At 46.4% G+C, this 16960-nt stretch overlaps 1 protein-coding gene across 2 annotated transcripts in view; it reads right to left on the reverse strand.

The window, feature by feature from the left end:
- Window positions 1-16960, reverse strand: part of LOC144128641 (cell adhesion molecule Dscam1-like) — a 284779-nt gene that overhangs the window by 216713 nt on the left and 51106 nt on the right. For both annotated transcript variants that reach the window (XM_077662190.1, XM_077662189.1), the window contains exon 2: window positions 3011-3331. In XM_077662190.1, the coding sequence (XP_077518316.1) occupies window positions 3011-3331 (321 nt within the window). The remainder of the gene's footprint in view (window positions 1-3010; window positions 3332-16960) is intronic.

Below are 16960 nucleotides of genomic sequence, written 5' to 3' on the forward strand. Positions count from 1 at the left end.
GCAGCGGTCCAGAGGCGGACCATATACTGTAAGAGACGTCAGGCGCTGAAAGATGCACGCAACAGAGAACAATACCAGTGCCGCTCTGAATGCAGTTGCTTGGCTTTGTAGCTGGCACATCACACATTGGCAACGGGGATGGCAGCTGTACATCCGGTTAACTTTTGTGCATTGGCCAAGATGAAGTGAAAGCTCACGCTGAACGTGTGGGAGACAGCATTCTGTGCGCATTGTTTTATATTTCTAAAGGAATGGCACGTGTTCGGGAACGTGTTAAATCGAGACATGCTAAATGAGTGGCGGGTGTGTTATGTCAAATGGTAATGACGTTTTCGCATCCACTTAGTCGAATTTCCAGGACAAAGACGAGGAGAAAGGAAACTAGGTTTTGAGAATTCACTATGCACAAGTAGTGCCAAATGTCTGAAACACCAAATCAGCATGCTTTGCATCCCTAGAAGAGAAAGAAAGATTTACTTCATTCGGCGTCAAACTACGTCCAGAGCCATCGCACATTACTGGATCGATGTTGACGGGCTAGTTGGTTCTGAATGTTGAATATGCTGCTCAAGGCACAACGACAAAAGGACCGATACAATAAATGGCAAACACGGGTCCTTTCACTGTTTCTGTCATTTTGTCGCCGTGCCTTGCCCTGTATGTTCACCCAACATTATCGGAGTGAGATGACCACTATAGGCTTCAATACAAACTGTGAATTTTAACAGGCGACTATACAACCAGCGTGGAACAGTTAAAGCTCAAGATTGCTGCTGTCGCTAGATTTATGTCGGCTTTTTACCATCTCACATAGAGACAGGTGTCCGTATTTATTTTTAAATTTTTTTGCCGTACTTTTTTTTGCTTATCTGCTTTTGGCCAGCAGTGTCGTGACGTCGAAACCAGTCAGTGACGTTAGCTGCAAGCTATACCGTCACAGACGGTAGTGGGTAGGCGAAATAATCAATAGGAATAAAAAAAAAAACGTTGAAAAATGCAGCCGCCATCTCGAGGCTGTGAGGTGGGCAGCCCCGTTCGCTTTGCCTGATGCCGGCTTTGCGTTGCAAGCAGGACGCGATGTGCAGAAACGCTGCTAAGAAGCACCGAGACTGTCTAAGTGCCTCCGACTACGCCTATAAAATAGACTGCTGTCTGGGCGAGTTGTGTGTGGCGGAGCTGATGCAGTATGCTGAGGCACTTTTCCCGTGTACTCTACATCCATTTTTAATACCGTAAGACACGTGTAGTCATGAGCGCACATATAGCGCGGTAGCTAGCGCACGCTGGAGAGACTTACTGCTTAGAGAGAGCGTCTCAGTACCTTCTGAGGACTCTCTGCTTTTTAACCGCAGCCACAGGTGGAGACGCACTTAACTTTTGCTGATCTAAGTGGGCTAAAAAAGCATCCGCCAGGATCATTACTCTGTCTCGTGGTGTTAGTTCATTGATGTGAAAACTGCCGCTGGAGCCTACAAATCTTGGGTCGAATGCTCAAAGCTGTTCCCATGTTAGGACGGTGTGTGGTTAGCCTGGGGTTATCATGACTGCCAAAGTTCCAAGCACGAGCTACTCATAAATTGTTCACACGATTCACATGCTTTGACAGTTTGGCCAGCGGCTTGTTGAAGCTATGTTTAGTGCCGGCGTCAGTGTCGAGAAGTTGTGAGGCCGATAAAAATAAAAAATTAAACATGCACCAAGAATCGCGCAAGCTTAAGTGTACTTCTGGTTGCTGTCTCCCTGATAGGGAGTCTGAAGCGAAATTATTATTGCATGAGTAGGTAGCAGACTAAACTGTAAAATGCTAGTAGACTGCTGTCCGGCTCAACGTTATTTTATTCTAAAACACTGAAGCAAAAATTAAAAAAATACTTATGGTGACATCAACGGCGCTTTCGTAGCGTGCTTCTGTGACGCAGTGACATGTTTCTTTCGTCATGCTGCTTCGAATTTGTTCTCTCAGAAAGCGCGTCAAGCGAGAGCCAGTTAATATGGTCCAGTCGAGCCAGACTGGCGACTTCTATTACAGTATGTACATCACCAGAAACTTGCCCGTCCTGACTTTTGCAGTGACGCCACTAATTGAATCACCAGTGGCCGGTAAGAGTGCGGGGAGTTCTAAGGAGCCCTACAATGGCGCCTTGGTTTCGAAAATATGGTGCTTTTAAAGGAAAGTAAAACAAACCTCGCGTCTTTGTGAAAATGGCACTGCTTCACTCGGGCCACTGATAAGGGGTACATCAGCAGCATATAGCAGTGGTCATCCGGATGTGCTATGACATCCCGGATGAGTGATCTTCGCAATTAAGCATACGCTGTCGGAGCGCGCATAGATGCAAGTTATTTTCTTCTCGTGTCCTGCGCTTTACTTTTGCGGCACGTGTAAATCTGATCCACAGATCCCAAAATTTATTTTCTGCGAGGAACATGACGATGCTTCGAATCAATTGTAGCGTTCATCTGAGCAGCAGTGTTTCGACTGCTGCAGGAGGTATTACGTCGTTATACGTGCAATTAATCCATGAAACTTGAAAACTTATTGACCCAGTAAATATTCGATACCTCTACGAAGGGTACGCAGATGTGGAACTTGAAACCTGGCACCAGCCAGCTAAGCGCTGAATCTACAAATCTCATTCCATCCAAAGACGGTCATATCTGGCCGGTACCTGAAGCTTTTATTGGACGTAGTAGACGCCGACTAAATACCCAACGCTATTGTGTCCGAGCAGATTCGTAACTATGGCCAGCATTAACAAACCTATTCGCGAGCCTTCGCATTGAAACAGCTGGTAACGGGACAGAAGGGAGCTTCGTAGCTGGCTAATAATGTCCATGCAGGGATCGCTGACCACAGCCAACGATTCGGTACGATATTACAGGCACGAAGCATTGCGTGCAAAACTAAAGGATCTTACACAAGCAAGTTCTGTGCATGGCCCCAGCAGAACTCAGCCACCAAGGCCGAAGAATGAATGACGCGTGCAGGACTCTAAGGAGGGCCGCTCACCTGCCCTGACGTGGACGTCCCTGCTGACCACTGCGCCGACGGGGTTGGAGGCGGCGCAGCGGTACACGGTGGCGTGCACGTCCTGGCGGTAATCCTCGGCGCGGAATGGCGGCAGCACCAGGGAGCCGTTGGGGCGCGCGTAGCGTAGGCCGCGCACGTCCTCCAGAGAGCTGCCGTCGGCCGTCGTCCAGGTGACGCGAGGCTCGGGCGAGCCGGTCGCCGCGCACGCCACCGTGGCCCCCGTCGAGTTGGAGAAGTCCACGCGACGCGGGGGTTCGTGCACGAACACCGGGCCTCGTCGCTCCGCCTGGTACGAGCCGGCTGTGAGGAGACAAGGGGGGGAGGGAGAGCAAGTCGTGGTTACCCCGACGCACGAGCTAAGCCACAGAGAGGCTCTTATGGGCAATCAGAGGTTGCCCGCGAGACCTGTTTTTGTACACGCTGCATGTATTGATATGCTTTCCGAAGTGCATTTGCCAAAGAGCAGATCGCATATGACATACTATGCACCTGCGGTGGTATCAGAATGACAATTCGCACTTTTGCCATGCGTTTTCCTAATGGTTTACTAATTGACAAAGGTTTGGAGAAGCCTTTCTTCTGAAAGGAAACTGATCCGGCTGATAATGATGATTTTATTTTTATTTTGATGGAAATGAACAGAGAGGCACAGAATCGCAGATGGTGAGGATGCCCTATATTAGGTAATGCTGCTACTAAATATACTAGAAACTAGGGCACAAAGGCCCTCAACGTAGGGTTTCTCGGAGTGCCAATATTATCAAATACAGCCGATTTTCCTTCTTTTCTTACTGTAAGGTTGACGGTGTTCACTAAGGAAAACAAAGCTCGAATGACGCGACGGAAAGAAAGGAATGTGCAGTGCTGTACTTTCTATGGTTCTCTGGTTTTTCTTTATCTTTGCGTTTCGCACCGTGCTTTAAACAAAGAGTTTGTATACATGTCGGAATGCTAGCTTTGCGCATAATCGGTGGAAGCCTGCTTAGCACAAGAGCCTTCTTTATGGTACTCGGGACAAAATGCAGTGTGAACTGAACTGCATGTGGGACAAAAGATGAAAAGTTCGCACCACGACAGAAACTGAAAGGAAGGCCAAAAAATGGATTGGTGGAGGCGAGGGGGTGGGGGCGGCACATTACAGGCACCATTGTTATATTCCATTACATCGCTTGCAGGGTATCTAGTTTCGAGGAATTCTCTATGTAAGCTCGCACCTGGGCTCAGTTTATAGAATAAATGGCACAAAACTAATTTAATTCTTCCATTCGTCCTGCTTTATATTTAAAGCATTTCATGTGATAGAAAATTGCTTGATGCAGGTTCTTTGTTATGATTTTTCTACATCAGCCATCTATAATTCAGGCCTATTGAACACTTAGCCTGCTGCAGGATAGAAAGCTTCCTTCTTTCGAACTATCCGGATTCCTATATTGCCTGGACACAGGGTCCATATGATCGTTCACTGATTGATTTCATTAGATCAGACCACCTTTTTTAATTTATTTAAGCATCTTACTCATCTCTCATTTCATAACCTTTATGCCTTGAGGCAATAAACATCACTTAAAAAAGAGTTCACTCATATAAGTGCAACATCGTCTTCTTTAATTGCATGTGAATATGTAACTTCTTTTCATATGTCCTGTCTTGTAAATACGGGAAAAACTTGAAATGGTTCACTCATTATGATATGGAGACTGACATCGTTTATTAACTATTCAGTGCTAATGTGTTAACAGGTTGTATTTGTACACTTCTACATTGAAATAGTTCGCCAATTTTACAGCCGAATACTGTCGCCTACGCTGTACCCCGGCGTTGAAGGTACACTGGCGAAGAACTCAAGCTTGGATATACCTACCTCTCAGGTCGTAATACGGATACTAACCTGAACTTGGCATGCAGTAGTGTTTATTAATTAATATCTGAAATTAAATTTCTGTCGCTTATTATGCCACATGATTCAGGACAATCTCTTAGTGGTTTGTGCATTTGTTCAATAAAATTTTAGACGAAAACGCAAACAACGCTTCATTTTGAATGCTGCTTGTACGCTATGCTCTGCACGGCAATTTCAGCCGCCGCCTCTTTAATGGCAGTTTCGCCTGACTCGCACACATAAGAACCACGAAGGAACGGGTTGTTGCCACAAGTAGTCGTTTGCGTCTTAAAGCATCTTCATCGTCCAAATGCACGCATGACCTTAAGACTCCACCGCTACGTGTGTGAAGTCCGTGGGTTTGAGAGGGGCGTAGCCGTTTTAAGATCGCTACGTAAATGATGAAACAGAACATATTTTGCTTTTTTTTTTTGCTCTTCCGAGATCACGATTCTTTTTTCACTCAGCAATGTCCGTCGTTCATGTCCCTGCAAGAAAACAAGTTCGAAGAGGCCATGTGGCTCTTCGTTTCTTGGTCGCAGCGGAACTGTTGCTGAGAGCAAATTAATAATAGCTGGCCCGGCAAATTATTGCAGAAATCACGCGTTTCAAGCTTTCTGTAAAACTGAAAAAAACACCGAAGAAGCAGAACAAGGAGACGTAGAAAACTAGTAAATAATAGCGACAACAACAAAAGCAACATCAACAACAACAATAGAAAGAAAAGCAGGCTGGGTAAAAACGCGCGGGCCACGCTGGCAGCTGATCGAAGTCCTGCGGAGCCCGAGCCGTGATTACAGAGGAGCCAAACCGCGCCCAAAATTTCGTGTCCTCCGCCAATTAGCGCGGGCTATACGTGGGATTTGGCTTACTCGCTGTTATTTTTTGTTTGTTTGCCCGACAAGAGGACGGGCCGGCAACCGGTGCTAAAGCGCTGCTGCCTTGGCAGGGTGACGCGCGCTATACACAGCGCCACACCCTTCACTTCCTCGAGCCCCGCGCCTAGTTCGCGTGTTGCGCGCCAGAGGGTGTATTGCTTCCGGAACCAACAGCGCTGTATAGCGCGGCCCTTGCACAGCGTGTCCGTGCAGGATGCCAGCTGTCGATCGGAATGGTGCTGTACGACACGGTGCGGCTGCTATTTTATAGCGAGCTGGAGAGCCTTCGAGATGGTCGACAAGTGTGCTTGCGAGGCGCCCTCTAGTGGTGGAGCGCGTCGCGAGAAGCTGTCCTAAAGCTGTCTTTTGTGTTTTCTCGTCCCTTTATCTCCATCTTCTTTTCTCAGTTTTCTGCGCTGTTTTCGGCCTTTACTTTCTGGCAATAGCTTTTTTTTTCGGTATGTAGGAGTCGCTGGAGTCGCTGTTTATATAGAATGTTCCATCTTTGGCCATATTAACTCACTTATGAGGGTGATTGTGACACGACTATCACTGTCACCTCCTCCATTCAGCTGAAGAAGGAACGCCCGGAAGTCCTTTCTTTAGAATTTCTGAAGTGCGTTGAGTACTACCCTCTCCAGGCACACCAGTCCACAAGGTGACGTTTTGAAGAAGGCTTCTAGACAATCGGATTCTGGCAGTTTTCATTTGTTAAAGGCGGTTGCTCAAGAGGTCGTGGCTAATCTCAAATGCTCTTGCAGCGAGAGTGGTAGCAGGTACTCGAATGAGTCTTTCCCAGTCACTTGCATCCGACTGGGAAAGCAGTGACTGCGATATTGCAGCGGCAGTCTCAGCGTCTTGTTTTCAGCTTCCCGATCGTAAACACGAAGACTCAATTTGTCCTAACGATCGCTGTCCTAGTTGTCCGTTGTCCGATTGATCCCTTCCCAAACCAGCCATTTGTGGCACAAAATCGAGAACTAGTTTTCTTTGAACAGTATGCTACATGCACACATGTCATATTTGCTTTTGAAGAGTAATTTAATTACATTACTAATGGCTCTCCCGAAAAGTCGCGCAGAGGTGATCCCTGATAATGCAGCCTCGGAACTTTCAGCGAAACCCTGACTGAAAAATTGTACATCATGCTTGTTCAAAATCTAGCGTGTTGATTAAACTACCTCGTAGACTATATTTTGTTTAGCATTCTGGTCAACGATTCTTAGGTGCGATGCAAAAATTACCTGAGTGTAATAAATTTTCATGGTTATATATTTGCTCAGCTTCTTTCTTTCTTTCTTTCTTTCTTTCTTTCCTTCTTTCTTTCTTTCTTTCTTTCTTTCTTTCTCATTGAGGCGTCTCATTGAGGAGCAGCGCGGGGATTCGCCTTCATGTTTGAGTGCACACCCTTGCAAGGCTGATCCAGTCGGGCATACTTTCTCTACATCTTATTTAATTGCGAAACAGAATTCATGACGGCCCTCGCCAACAACCCGCTACTGCTCCCTGCGGACTTTTTTCATATTTTTTTTTTGCCTGCTCTTGAGATATATTGCTCAAAATCTGCCCTGCGTTTTAGCTCAGGACATGACAATCTCCTAATCAAATTGCTAAATGAGAAACTGGAGATTCTGGTGTGGGAAAAAATATAAATTTTAAAATAATACATGCTTTTATGCCTGCAGGCCTTTTGAGAGGCGACTAAATGGAATTAAACGCCAGCGCTGGTATAAATTTAATGCGTACTGGTTAGTGAACTGACTTATATTGTCAGCTGTCAGCTTAAATGTACTGCCACTTATCGCAGGGCCTGCGCCTCACCTTTATACTTTGTCTAAAGTATTTCTGAAACATTTAGCATAAGAAGGTCAATCGCATAACACATTTGTATTTTTCGTTGCTTGACATTGCTTGTTCGGAAAGCACCGCGCAAAATATTGCCCACCAAAGATTTGAATCAATTAGTACCTGTCACCAGAAGAAGATAGCGGTGACGGGTGCGCGTTGCGGGGATCAAAGATAAATTTCTGAAATTGAGTGATGTACAGGCAGAAGCAATATTAGACGAAATACGGGAGCGCATAGCCTCCGAGCTTCGTGAAGCACTTCTGCCGAGAGCCGGTGAAAATGTGAGGCAAATGAACGGGCCCAGTAAGTATAGGCGGCTGCTTTTTCCGCGCATGCACTTGGTGCCGCCCATTCTCGTCGGCTCTCGGCGGCAGTTTACACGAATCTCGGAGGCCATGCGCTCCCGTGTTCCCTCTCATATTGCATCTACCTCAAGGAAGGCCTCCTTAAAACAGAACTCTTACATGCTGCTGATATATTACTTCTTGTTTTTTAAGCGAACGCCGGGCTCTCACTATCGAGATGACGCGATGTCAAGTTCAAAAGATGCTTCGCTCGCGCTTCTGCACCCGTAAGAAACGAGTCAGCAAACCAAAATACAAAAGTGATTGTTGGGGCTCAGCGCTTTCGCGCTGAGCTCAATGTCCTATCGTTATGTTTCTCTGTTTTTGCCGACCACCTTTGGGGGTTCGGGCAGCTCTGAAAATTCAGCTTGTACAAAATGTGTCTTTCCTAGAATTTTCCTTTTGTCTGCTTTGCGGGAATGAAACAAATCACTCTGCCCCCCGTGCGCTTGCATCGACGCATCATGAGCATGGAGGTTATTACGCTCTGGGGAAAAACGCCGGAATCAAGACTAATTGCGTTCCCTGAGAAGAATGGGCGCGAGGCCAAAACGTTTCGTAAATTTGAAATTGCCTTTGACTGCTTCCCAGTTATCAATAGAGAGGAACAATTCCCGGTTGAATAGCTTTTTGTTTTAGTTCTAGACTTTTTTTCTTTTTTTTAAGATAAAGAGCGATAGATATAGAAAAAAATGGCTGGCTTTCAGAAATGGGGGCTCTCAACTTGTGCGCGACCTAAAAAACGAAATTAGCTTACCCAACGACGAAACCATTTTGTTATTGAAGACTGAGTATAAGCTTATCAATCATGGTGCTCTTATACTTATTTACGGTATTCGACGCAACTTATAAATTTAGTATTTCTTCCTTAAATGTACTCCGAGCAGCGTCACAAACGAACGCTGGGGAAAATGGTTTTGGTACGGTATTTATATTTCGACGATTCCTATGCGTTCCAACGCAGTTATGTATATTGAACAACGCAGATTTGGGGGCTAGTTTGCGCGTCATTATTTTGTTACTGCGCAGAAAGCGTACGTTGTAACTCGAGAAGAATAACAATGTACGGACACAGTCTCGTGTCTGTGTCCGTGCTTCCTTATTTTTCTAGTCCCGTCAAAACGTACGCTTTCAGCGCAGTAGTAGCAAAATTACGTATGTTATTTTCTGACTCTCAACTGTTCGCTAACAATGACACCGTCTCGTCTTAGAGATGCAGGCAGGGAGCGACTGCCGAAGTATCGCCCCCCTTTTTTTACTTTTCTCCCTTTTTCTCTTCTTTGAGAAGCTGCATGCATTTTACTTCGTTGCGCACGACTTTCTGTACACGTCTTGTTGTGCTCATCGAAGTGAAGGTGAGGAGCGTTGTGCTGCGCGGAACGTGTTTATCGAAGGAACGGGCGTAGCGCGCGTACAGCCAGGAGTGCGAACCGTTCTGGGCGATCTTCTGTTTCCGCTCTTCTAAAGCTACTTCTGGTCCTCAATCAATAACGTTCGCTCATCGTTGCGTCCACATACATTGTTCCTTTCTTTTCGCCCACATTGTTTTCTCTTCGAGACTCGCTTCTTCTCTTTTATCCTCGCTTGTCACTTTCGCTCTTTTTACCAAGAAAATGCTTTGTTTCTGAGCTTTTGTGCACTCCACCTATTGTCATGGTGCCTTTTGTTCCAAAAGAAAAATGAAAGATTTTTTTAAAGATTTTTTTTGTGTTAACATTGAGGACAGCGGCAGCAGCACCGCTTCCGGATTTGAGATCGCAGCGTGGGGCTATACTGCCTTTCGGCTTAGAAAACGGGGAGGGGCTCGCTGGGGATCTGGGAGTTGGGATCGACCGCATCTTTCGCCTTGCAAGCAGCCTTGTTAGGCGCAATACCTTATTTTTCATAGCTCAGCTCATTCTCCGTCAGGTGCAAATATCAGATGAGGGTTGCTCCGTCGATTTGGTGGTGTAGAGTCAGAATCAGTATGGTTTGGTTTATGGTTTGGTTTATTGGGTTTAACTTCCCAAAGCGACTAAGGCTAGGTGGAACGCCTTAGTGGAAGGAAGGCTTCGGAAATTTCAGTTCTTTAACGTGCACTGACATCGCACAGTACACTGACGTCTAGAATTTCACCTCCATCGAAATTCGACCGCCGCGGTCGGGGTTCAGAACCAATATGATTGTGGTCACCTTTCAGTGACTTAGGCTACACGGATAAAGTGCCCTACCGCAGTTCATATTTGCGAGAAAGCCGAATAAAGTTTATGAGCACAACCTGTTTCATCTTTTTCCTCTCTTTCATCCCGACAATTTTGAGAGAACAACCGGTTAAGACCGATGTATTGATCTTATCTGGTCGACGCGAAGCTGATCGCCTTCGAAATGACTCAGACATTACCATCTTTGTTAAAAGTTTCTTAAGGCAACTAGGGTCCCACTAGTCTGTGCAATCCTGCTGGATTATTATTTGTAGCGCTTCATATTTCATCAAAGGAGAGAACTTCATCTTGCGCCCCCCCCCCCCCCCCCTCCCCCGGAAAGCTAATGTTCCACGAATGCTGCAAGAGCCCTAATAGACGATCAGCTGGCAGTGGCAGTGGTCACTACTTCCCGAAGCAAGAAAGCGTCGCGCATAGTATACCGACCTCCTTAAGAAAGCAGTACCTTGATAAATATGGCGGAGAAGATAAGCCCTTCGGGGAGACAAACGTGAGCTCTGCGTCCCATTATATCGAGAGGCTGTTGGAAGGAAGGCTGAATAACAAGCAGGCAAAGACTGCAGCGAGTACAGTGGCTGAACTCTGTGTTTTGAAGGTCTTCGAAGGCTGCAAATGGAAAAAGGAGAGAAGACCTGAAGGGTTTCTCATAATCTAACGCCAAAAATAATAATAATAATTGGTTTTTGGGGAAAGGAAATGGCGCAGTATCTGTCTCATATATCGTTGGACACCTGAACCGCGCCGTAAGGGAAGGGATAAGGAAGGGAGTGAAAGAAGAGAGGAAGAAGGAGGTGCCGTAGTGGAGGGCTCCGGAATAATTTCGACCACCTGGGGATCTTTAACGTGCACTGACATCGCACAGTACACGGGCGCCTTAGCGTTTTTCCTCCATAAAAACGCAGCCGCCGCGGTCGGGTTCGAACCCGGGAACTCCGGATCAGTAGTCGAGCGCCCTAACCACTGAGCCACCGCGGCGGGGCGCCAAAAATTTCCAGAACGTCAGTTCTCGCCTGTGTTACTTCATTTCATAAGATATTTATTCCCAAATCATTGATCTTAGGCCGGAGACGAAAATCTAAGGTTGGTAGCTGAAACCTGCAGATTAAAGCTAATATATGAAGTTCGTGTGGCGGAACCTATGTCTTTCTGTGTCGAATGATTTCCATTTAAACACGGCAGCATTCACTTGTACGGCGTGGCGTCACAATTTTTTTTTAACTGCGGGAAGGCCCGGATAGCAATTGAACCTCTAAATTTATTAAGGTGCCCTTAAATTCATCTCTGTATAGGTTTAACACAAAGAAGCTGGAATATTTGCTATAGATTCGCCGGCGGTTTTCAGTAGGTTTCGTGAATAACACTTTACTCTTTTTCAAAAGTTAGCAGCTATTCGATTAAAAAAATTTTACGGCAAACATCGTTCAAATACTCGCGATGCGCAAGTGAACCTAACGGGGTGCTCGCATTTGTAACCAACCTGTTCACGCACCAAACTACTGAACTTTGGCGAAGATTGCCTATCTGCCTATCCTTTCGCTGTTGAACGGTCGCTGAAGTAGTGCAAGCTTACATCTGTTCGTTTTAGAGCTTGCATGTTTTGGAACGATCATCAAATGTAGTATTCACCCAACATGAACCTCACAACGCACTGACTTCGATTATCAGACTAGTATTATTTAGTTGTTATTAAATAACTGAGCAGCGAATGACCGCATGGTGTAAACTGCGCGTGTAGGGCATTTTACTCCGAAGACTACCTTCACCTTCCTGCTGGCGTCTGCTGGTGTCTGTCGGTCTTGGGGCTGATTTTTTGGCCGTATTTATCACGTTTCTGATACCTAGCTCGATTATTTGACACTGCGATTTGGTCGCTAGCATCTCAGGTTCTGCAAGTGTGAATGCACTCAGCTTTTGGCTGCCTTCGCCTGCTTCAAAGCTGGCACACAGGAATGTATCGATCGTGAAGAGTGAAGCTGTAGAACTGCTACCTGAGGCCCGGGAAAAGCACCGCATCACAACCCCACCCTCCTATACTGCACGGTCCACCGAGGTAATGCGGGGGAACGCTACGCTATCGAACGTGCGTGTGAGAGAGCCCGCAGCAGTGATGGCGGTGATCGAGGGAGCAAGCATAGCTGGGGATGCCAGCCGCCACTGCGGGGTCGGGCGAATCGAGTGGTGGAGGGTGGGAAAAGTTGTAAAGCAGCCAGACAATCACTTTGTCCCGGGAGGGGTCGCCACGGCTCGGAGAAGAAGAAGAGGAAGGGACGAGGGGTTCCGTTTGGCGACCTTTACTTTTTGTTCTTTTTTTTCTTTGCAGACGAGAGCGCGACGTCGGAGGGGTGGTTGTCGGGTGCCTCCTGGAAATTAGCTTAGGACCGCTTGCGAAGCAACCCGGGCTCAGGCGAGAGTAAGGGCGAGACTCCAGTGCTGAACGCGGAGTCCAGAGGAAGAGAGTGAGGAGGCGGCAGCAGACACGGGGAGAGACTGGAACCGAGGCAGCTAGCTTGGTCTCGTTGCCGACGGCGCCGGCATGCGTGAGGGGGTGCCGAGGAGGCAAGGAAGTGACTGCGTGACTCACAAAGTCGGCTGAGTAAACGAGATATACGCGGGAACGCTTTCTGGGTTCGCAAGGGAAGCCTTAGGTCAGCCGGCCTGGATATTAAGGAACATCGGAGAGCAGTGCGCGAGAGCGCGTTGCGTGTGCACACGCGTACTCGGCGTTGCACCGAGCCTTCGCCGCAACGAGAGCTCGCTGAGAAACGCGACACATGCCACCACCGAGATTGGGCTGCGCGAGAGAGTTATTGAAAACGCGAACCTCACCGGGCGGCCAGCGAACGCTCCGCCCCGTGTTGACACAAGCGGCTCGGGTGCGGCGCTGGCTGCCAGTTCTAATTGGGAAGTGAAACGAGCGTCACACGTGCGGGAAAACGCCCGTGCTGTAAGCAATAATCTGCCTCGTGACGCTCCTATCCCGTCAGGTTCTATGGTGATTAGGTTAGGTTCAACAAGAGGGTTGCGACACTTTTGGTGTTGGAGAAGGCTACTTAAAGCAGTGGCAAATACATGGCGTTTCGCCTAAGATTTTACGCGATTTTTAAAAACAGGATTTTTGAGTTAGAAAAGCGCTTTTTCGGCATAGGATTGTCACCTGTGTAGTACGTCAAAATGCAGCTAAGGGGTGCTATAGCACTAGCAGGCTGGTTAACTAATACTGAATAGTTAACTTTTTAACTATTACCGTTAGGCTCCTTAATTATTGACCGGCGTGTAGCAAACCGTAAGTAATATCCATATCAGTTTTTAGAATTTCAAAAATGCGATTACCCTCGCTGTGGCCCAACAAATGTTGGCTGTTTAGTGCTCTGCCTGCAAGCTTCCTGAAAGCGCGTGCATTTTGGTTCGATGTAGACAGAATGTAGGGGTACAGCGCCGACGGTAAGCGCGTTTTCGAAATCCTAAAAACTGATATAGATAATATTTACGGTGGGCTACACGCCTCTCAATAACTAAGGAGCCTAACAGCAGTGCCTGAAAACTTAAATATTCAATACCAGCTAAGCAGCTTGCTAGTGCAATAGCATGTCTTAGCTGTATTCTGACGTACCACTCCTCTGACAATGTTATGCTGCAAAAAACGCTCTTCCAACTCAAAAAAACTATTTTTTAAAACTGTGCAAAGTCACAGGTGAAGCAACACATATATATATATATATATATATATATATATATATATATATATATATATATATATATATATATATATATATATATATATATATATATATATATATATATATATATATATATATATATATATATATATATATATATATATTGTGTAAACTTTAAGCGTCACAAAAAATTACATTTCGACTTTTTGCGTTTGTGAAATAGCTTTACCCGAGTTCCCACCAAGCACTGCGCTAATTTTATTTGCGAACTGGAAGCTTTGAAACGCTTTAATTGGTTGTTGCTTTATTTATATTTTCACAGCAAGCTAAATTGAGTTTCCATTCGGAAGAACTGCCTCGTCCTGTCCTGAAACAGCATTTTACATATGGCAGCATGGCTTCGCAGAACGTTATTGCGAAAGCGCCGCTCTTTCGGCGTTGCCAACTGACTAGTAGTTCATCCGTGGAGTTGCCCAAGCACTGAACTCGAGCTGCCTAGACCTCGCAAGTCTGAGAAGCTTGTTCTTTCTTTACTACTCACCATCACGATGATAGTTTATTCATTCGTACAATAACTCATTCATTCCGACCTGAAGTAAGCACGATTAATCCCCACCCCTGTCGTACTGAAACAACATACCGCTTGGCGTCCCAGCGCACCTTGGCGGATGCGCCGAGCCGACCACCCTAACGAGCTCACATGAGGTGATGCATGTGACTACTAACAAGGCCGTGATCGCTGATCAAAGATGCAAGTGTTTTGCTAATGGAGGTTGGTGCCAGCTTCCAGTGCTCGGCCCGTGAGGCAGGGAAAGACCTACTGAGGAGGTGGTCTTCGTTAAGTGTATCTCATATGGGTGCATTCGAAAATTAGCCACACAGGCATCCGCTATGGTGGGCAATAAAAGTAAATAGATAAAAGTAGAGAGACAGAAAAGCAATCCGATAGGCGCGTACGCACACACACGCACATACATACATACATACATACATACATACATACATACATACATACATACATACATACATACATACATACATACATACATACATACATACATACATACATACATACATACATACATACATACATACATACACACACATACATACATACATACATACATACATACATACATACATACATACACATACATACATACATAAACCGCGAGAACTGCAGCCAACTTGCCTTTAGCTGCAAGAAATACACCTGGCTTGAGGCTTATCAAAGGACTGGCCGCAATATAGAAATGGGCTCGCAAAGTTAGGTACCACGTGAATTGTTGGGGATAATAAATGTCTAAGGAAAAGGAGCGCCGCTTGGAAGAACAAAAGAAAATTTCTTACACTTCATCTGAGAGGACCAGACTGATGAAAATAAATGGTTGCTTTTAGCGAGTGAAAACAGAAAGCGGAGGAGCCATAACGAGGCGCCATCGACTGGCAATCGTTTGTAACCAGGGCTTGGCTCTACCATTTCTCCCCTTTCCATCCCTTTTTTTCGAGCTTTAATTCAATCTGTTCTGTACAGGATACTGCCAAGAGAGGCGAAGCACTATATTTTACTTCTTCTTGGGCGACGTGTGTGCCAGTGCGGTTAGACGCTAACTTAGCGAAATCGTTGCGACTCAAAATAGCTTTTCTTCCCTTTCCCTATCTCTACCCTCATCGACTGTTTTTGTCGTTTTTTTAGTATAGAGTTAAATAAAAAAAAGCCTGAGTATCTCTGGCGTCTAAACTTGTTTCTTTCCATTTCGAAGCACGTTGGCGTTTCTTAAACTCATAAGTATTGCGTGTGGCTATGCTTGACCCGGCGTAGGCATACAATTGTAGACCGGTGCCCAGCTATCGAAAATTTACATAGTTAAATCTTCCAGGATACGTGCAATAATGACCTATTTCCAGGTTTGTTGTGGATTACTACTATCGGTAACATTCAAAAGACGCAAAAAAGAAAAAAGGTCGTATATTATATAACATCTTGCCAGGAGACACGTGTAATCGGATTTGTTCGTGCAGCGCATATCGAAGGTAGGGAAGCGTGTGAAACGGCGCCGAAAGAGCTGCAGACAGAAAAATAGTAAAAAAAATTACTGACGATTACAATAGTCGGTAATGCGAATGTTCAGCGCAGCCCTTGGCGTGGCGTGGAGGGCGGCGTTTCGCTTTGCGTCTGCCTGGCACCGGTGATCGCAGAATTCAGGAACAGGCACCTAAGAGCTACGCTCTGAATAGGAGAGAAGATTGCCTGAAACACCTTGTTAGCTCAGAAGGCAGCGTCTGCTATTTTTTTTTTGTAGCGATAGCTACACTACGCCAGCCACTTCGCGAGGTCAGCGTAGCTGCGCGCTGAGCCGTGGCACCACCGCTCCGCCAGCTGTGCGCATGCGCGAAGTGACGTCATAGCCCGCAGCTGGTGTGCGTGCCGCGTGCCTCGCCGCTGCGCCGACGGCGGAGCAGACGCCGCCCGCCTCGTCAGTTGTGCGCATGCGCAGAGTGACGTCAGAGCACGCAGCTGGTGTGCGCGCCGCGCGTCTACATTACGCTAGCATTTCGAGCCTTCAACGTGGCGGTCCCCTGGCAGCTGCCGGCGGCGCGGCGCGCCGGTGAAACCGAGTGGGAGAGGAGTGGAGAGCGGGAGAAAGTGAATCCACGTCCAGGGACGAAGATGAAGAAGGAATGCCTAGCGAAACGCAGCGGCGAAAGACTGACTTAGCAATTCGACTGAGGGAGTTCCACTCAGCCAGCTGTAGCTATCGCCTCACTCCAGGTTTAACCAGAGCTAAACCACAGCCATTTTTTTTTCATTCGAACTTTCCCTGGACATAATTTGGTCTTGCGGTATGCTAAAAAAAAAGTAGTGCAGGCTACTTTCATGCAGGAACCTGAGCGATCTCCTGCTCCTGTTGTTCTTCAGCTGTTTGGAGAAGTCCTCTTGTATTTTGGCCGTAAGTGGCCCTTCCTGTAATATTTGTGCTGATATTTGAGTAATATTTGTGTTATAATACGTTTCGTACTTCCACGTTCAGATGTATGACGTGGTCGGCTTTTCTTCACGAAGGGACGACATCGTAGGTGCAAGTATTTCTATGGGCCATA

Source organism: Amblyomma americanum, chromosome 4 (assembly GCF_052857255.1).
Source record: "Amblyomma americanum isolate KBUSLIRL-KWMA chromosome 4, ASM5285725v1, whole genome shotgun sequence".
NCBI classification, from domain to species: domain Eukaryota; kingdom Metazoa; phylum Arthropoda; class Arachnida; order Ixodida; family Ixodidae; genus Amblyomma; species Amblyomma americanum.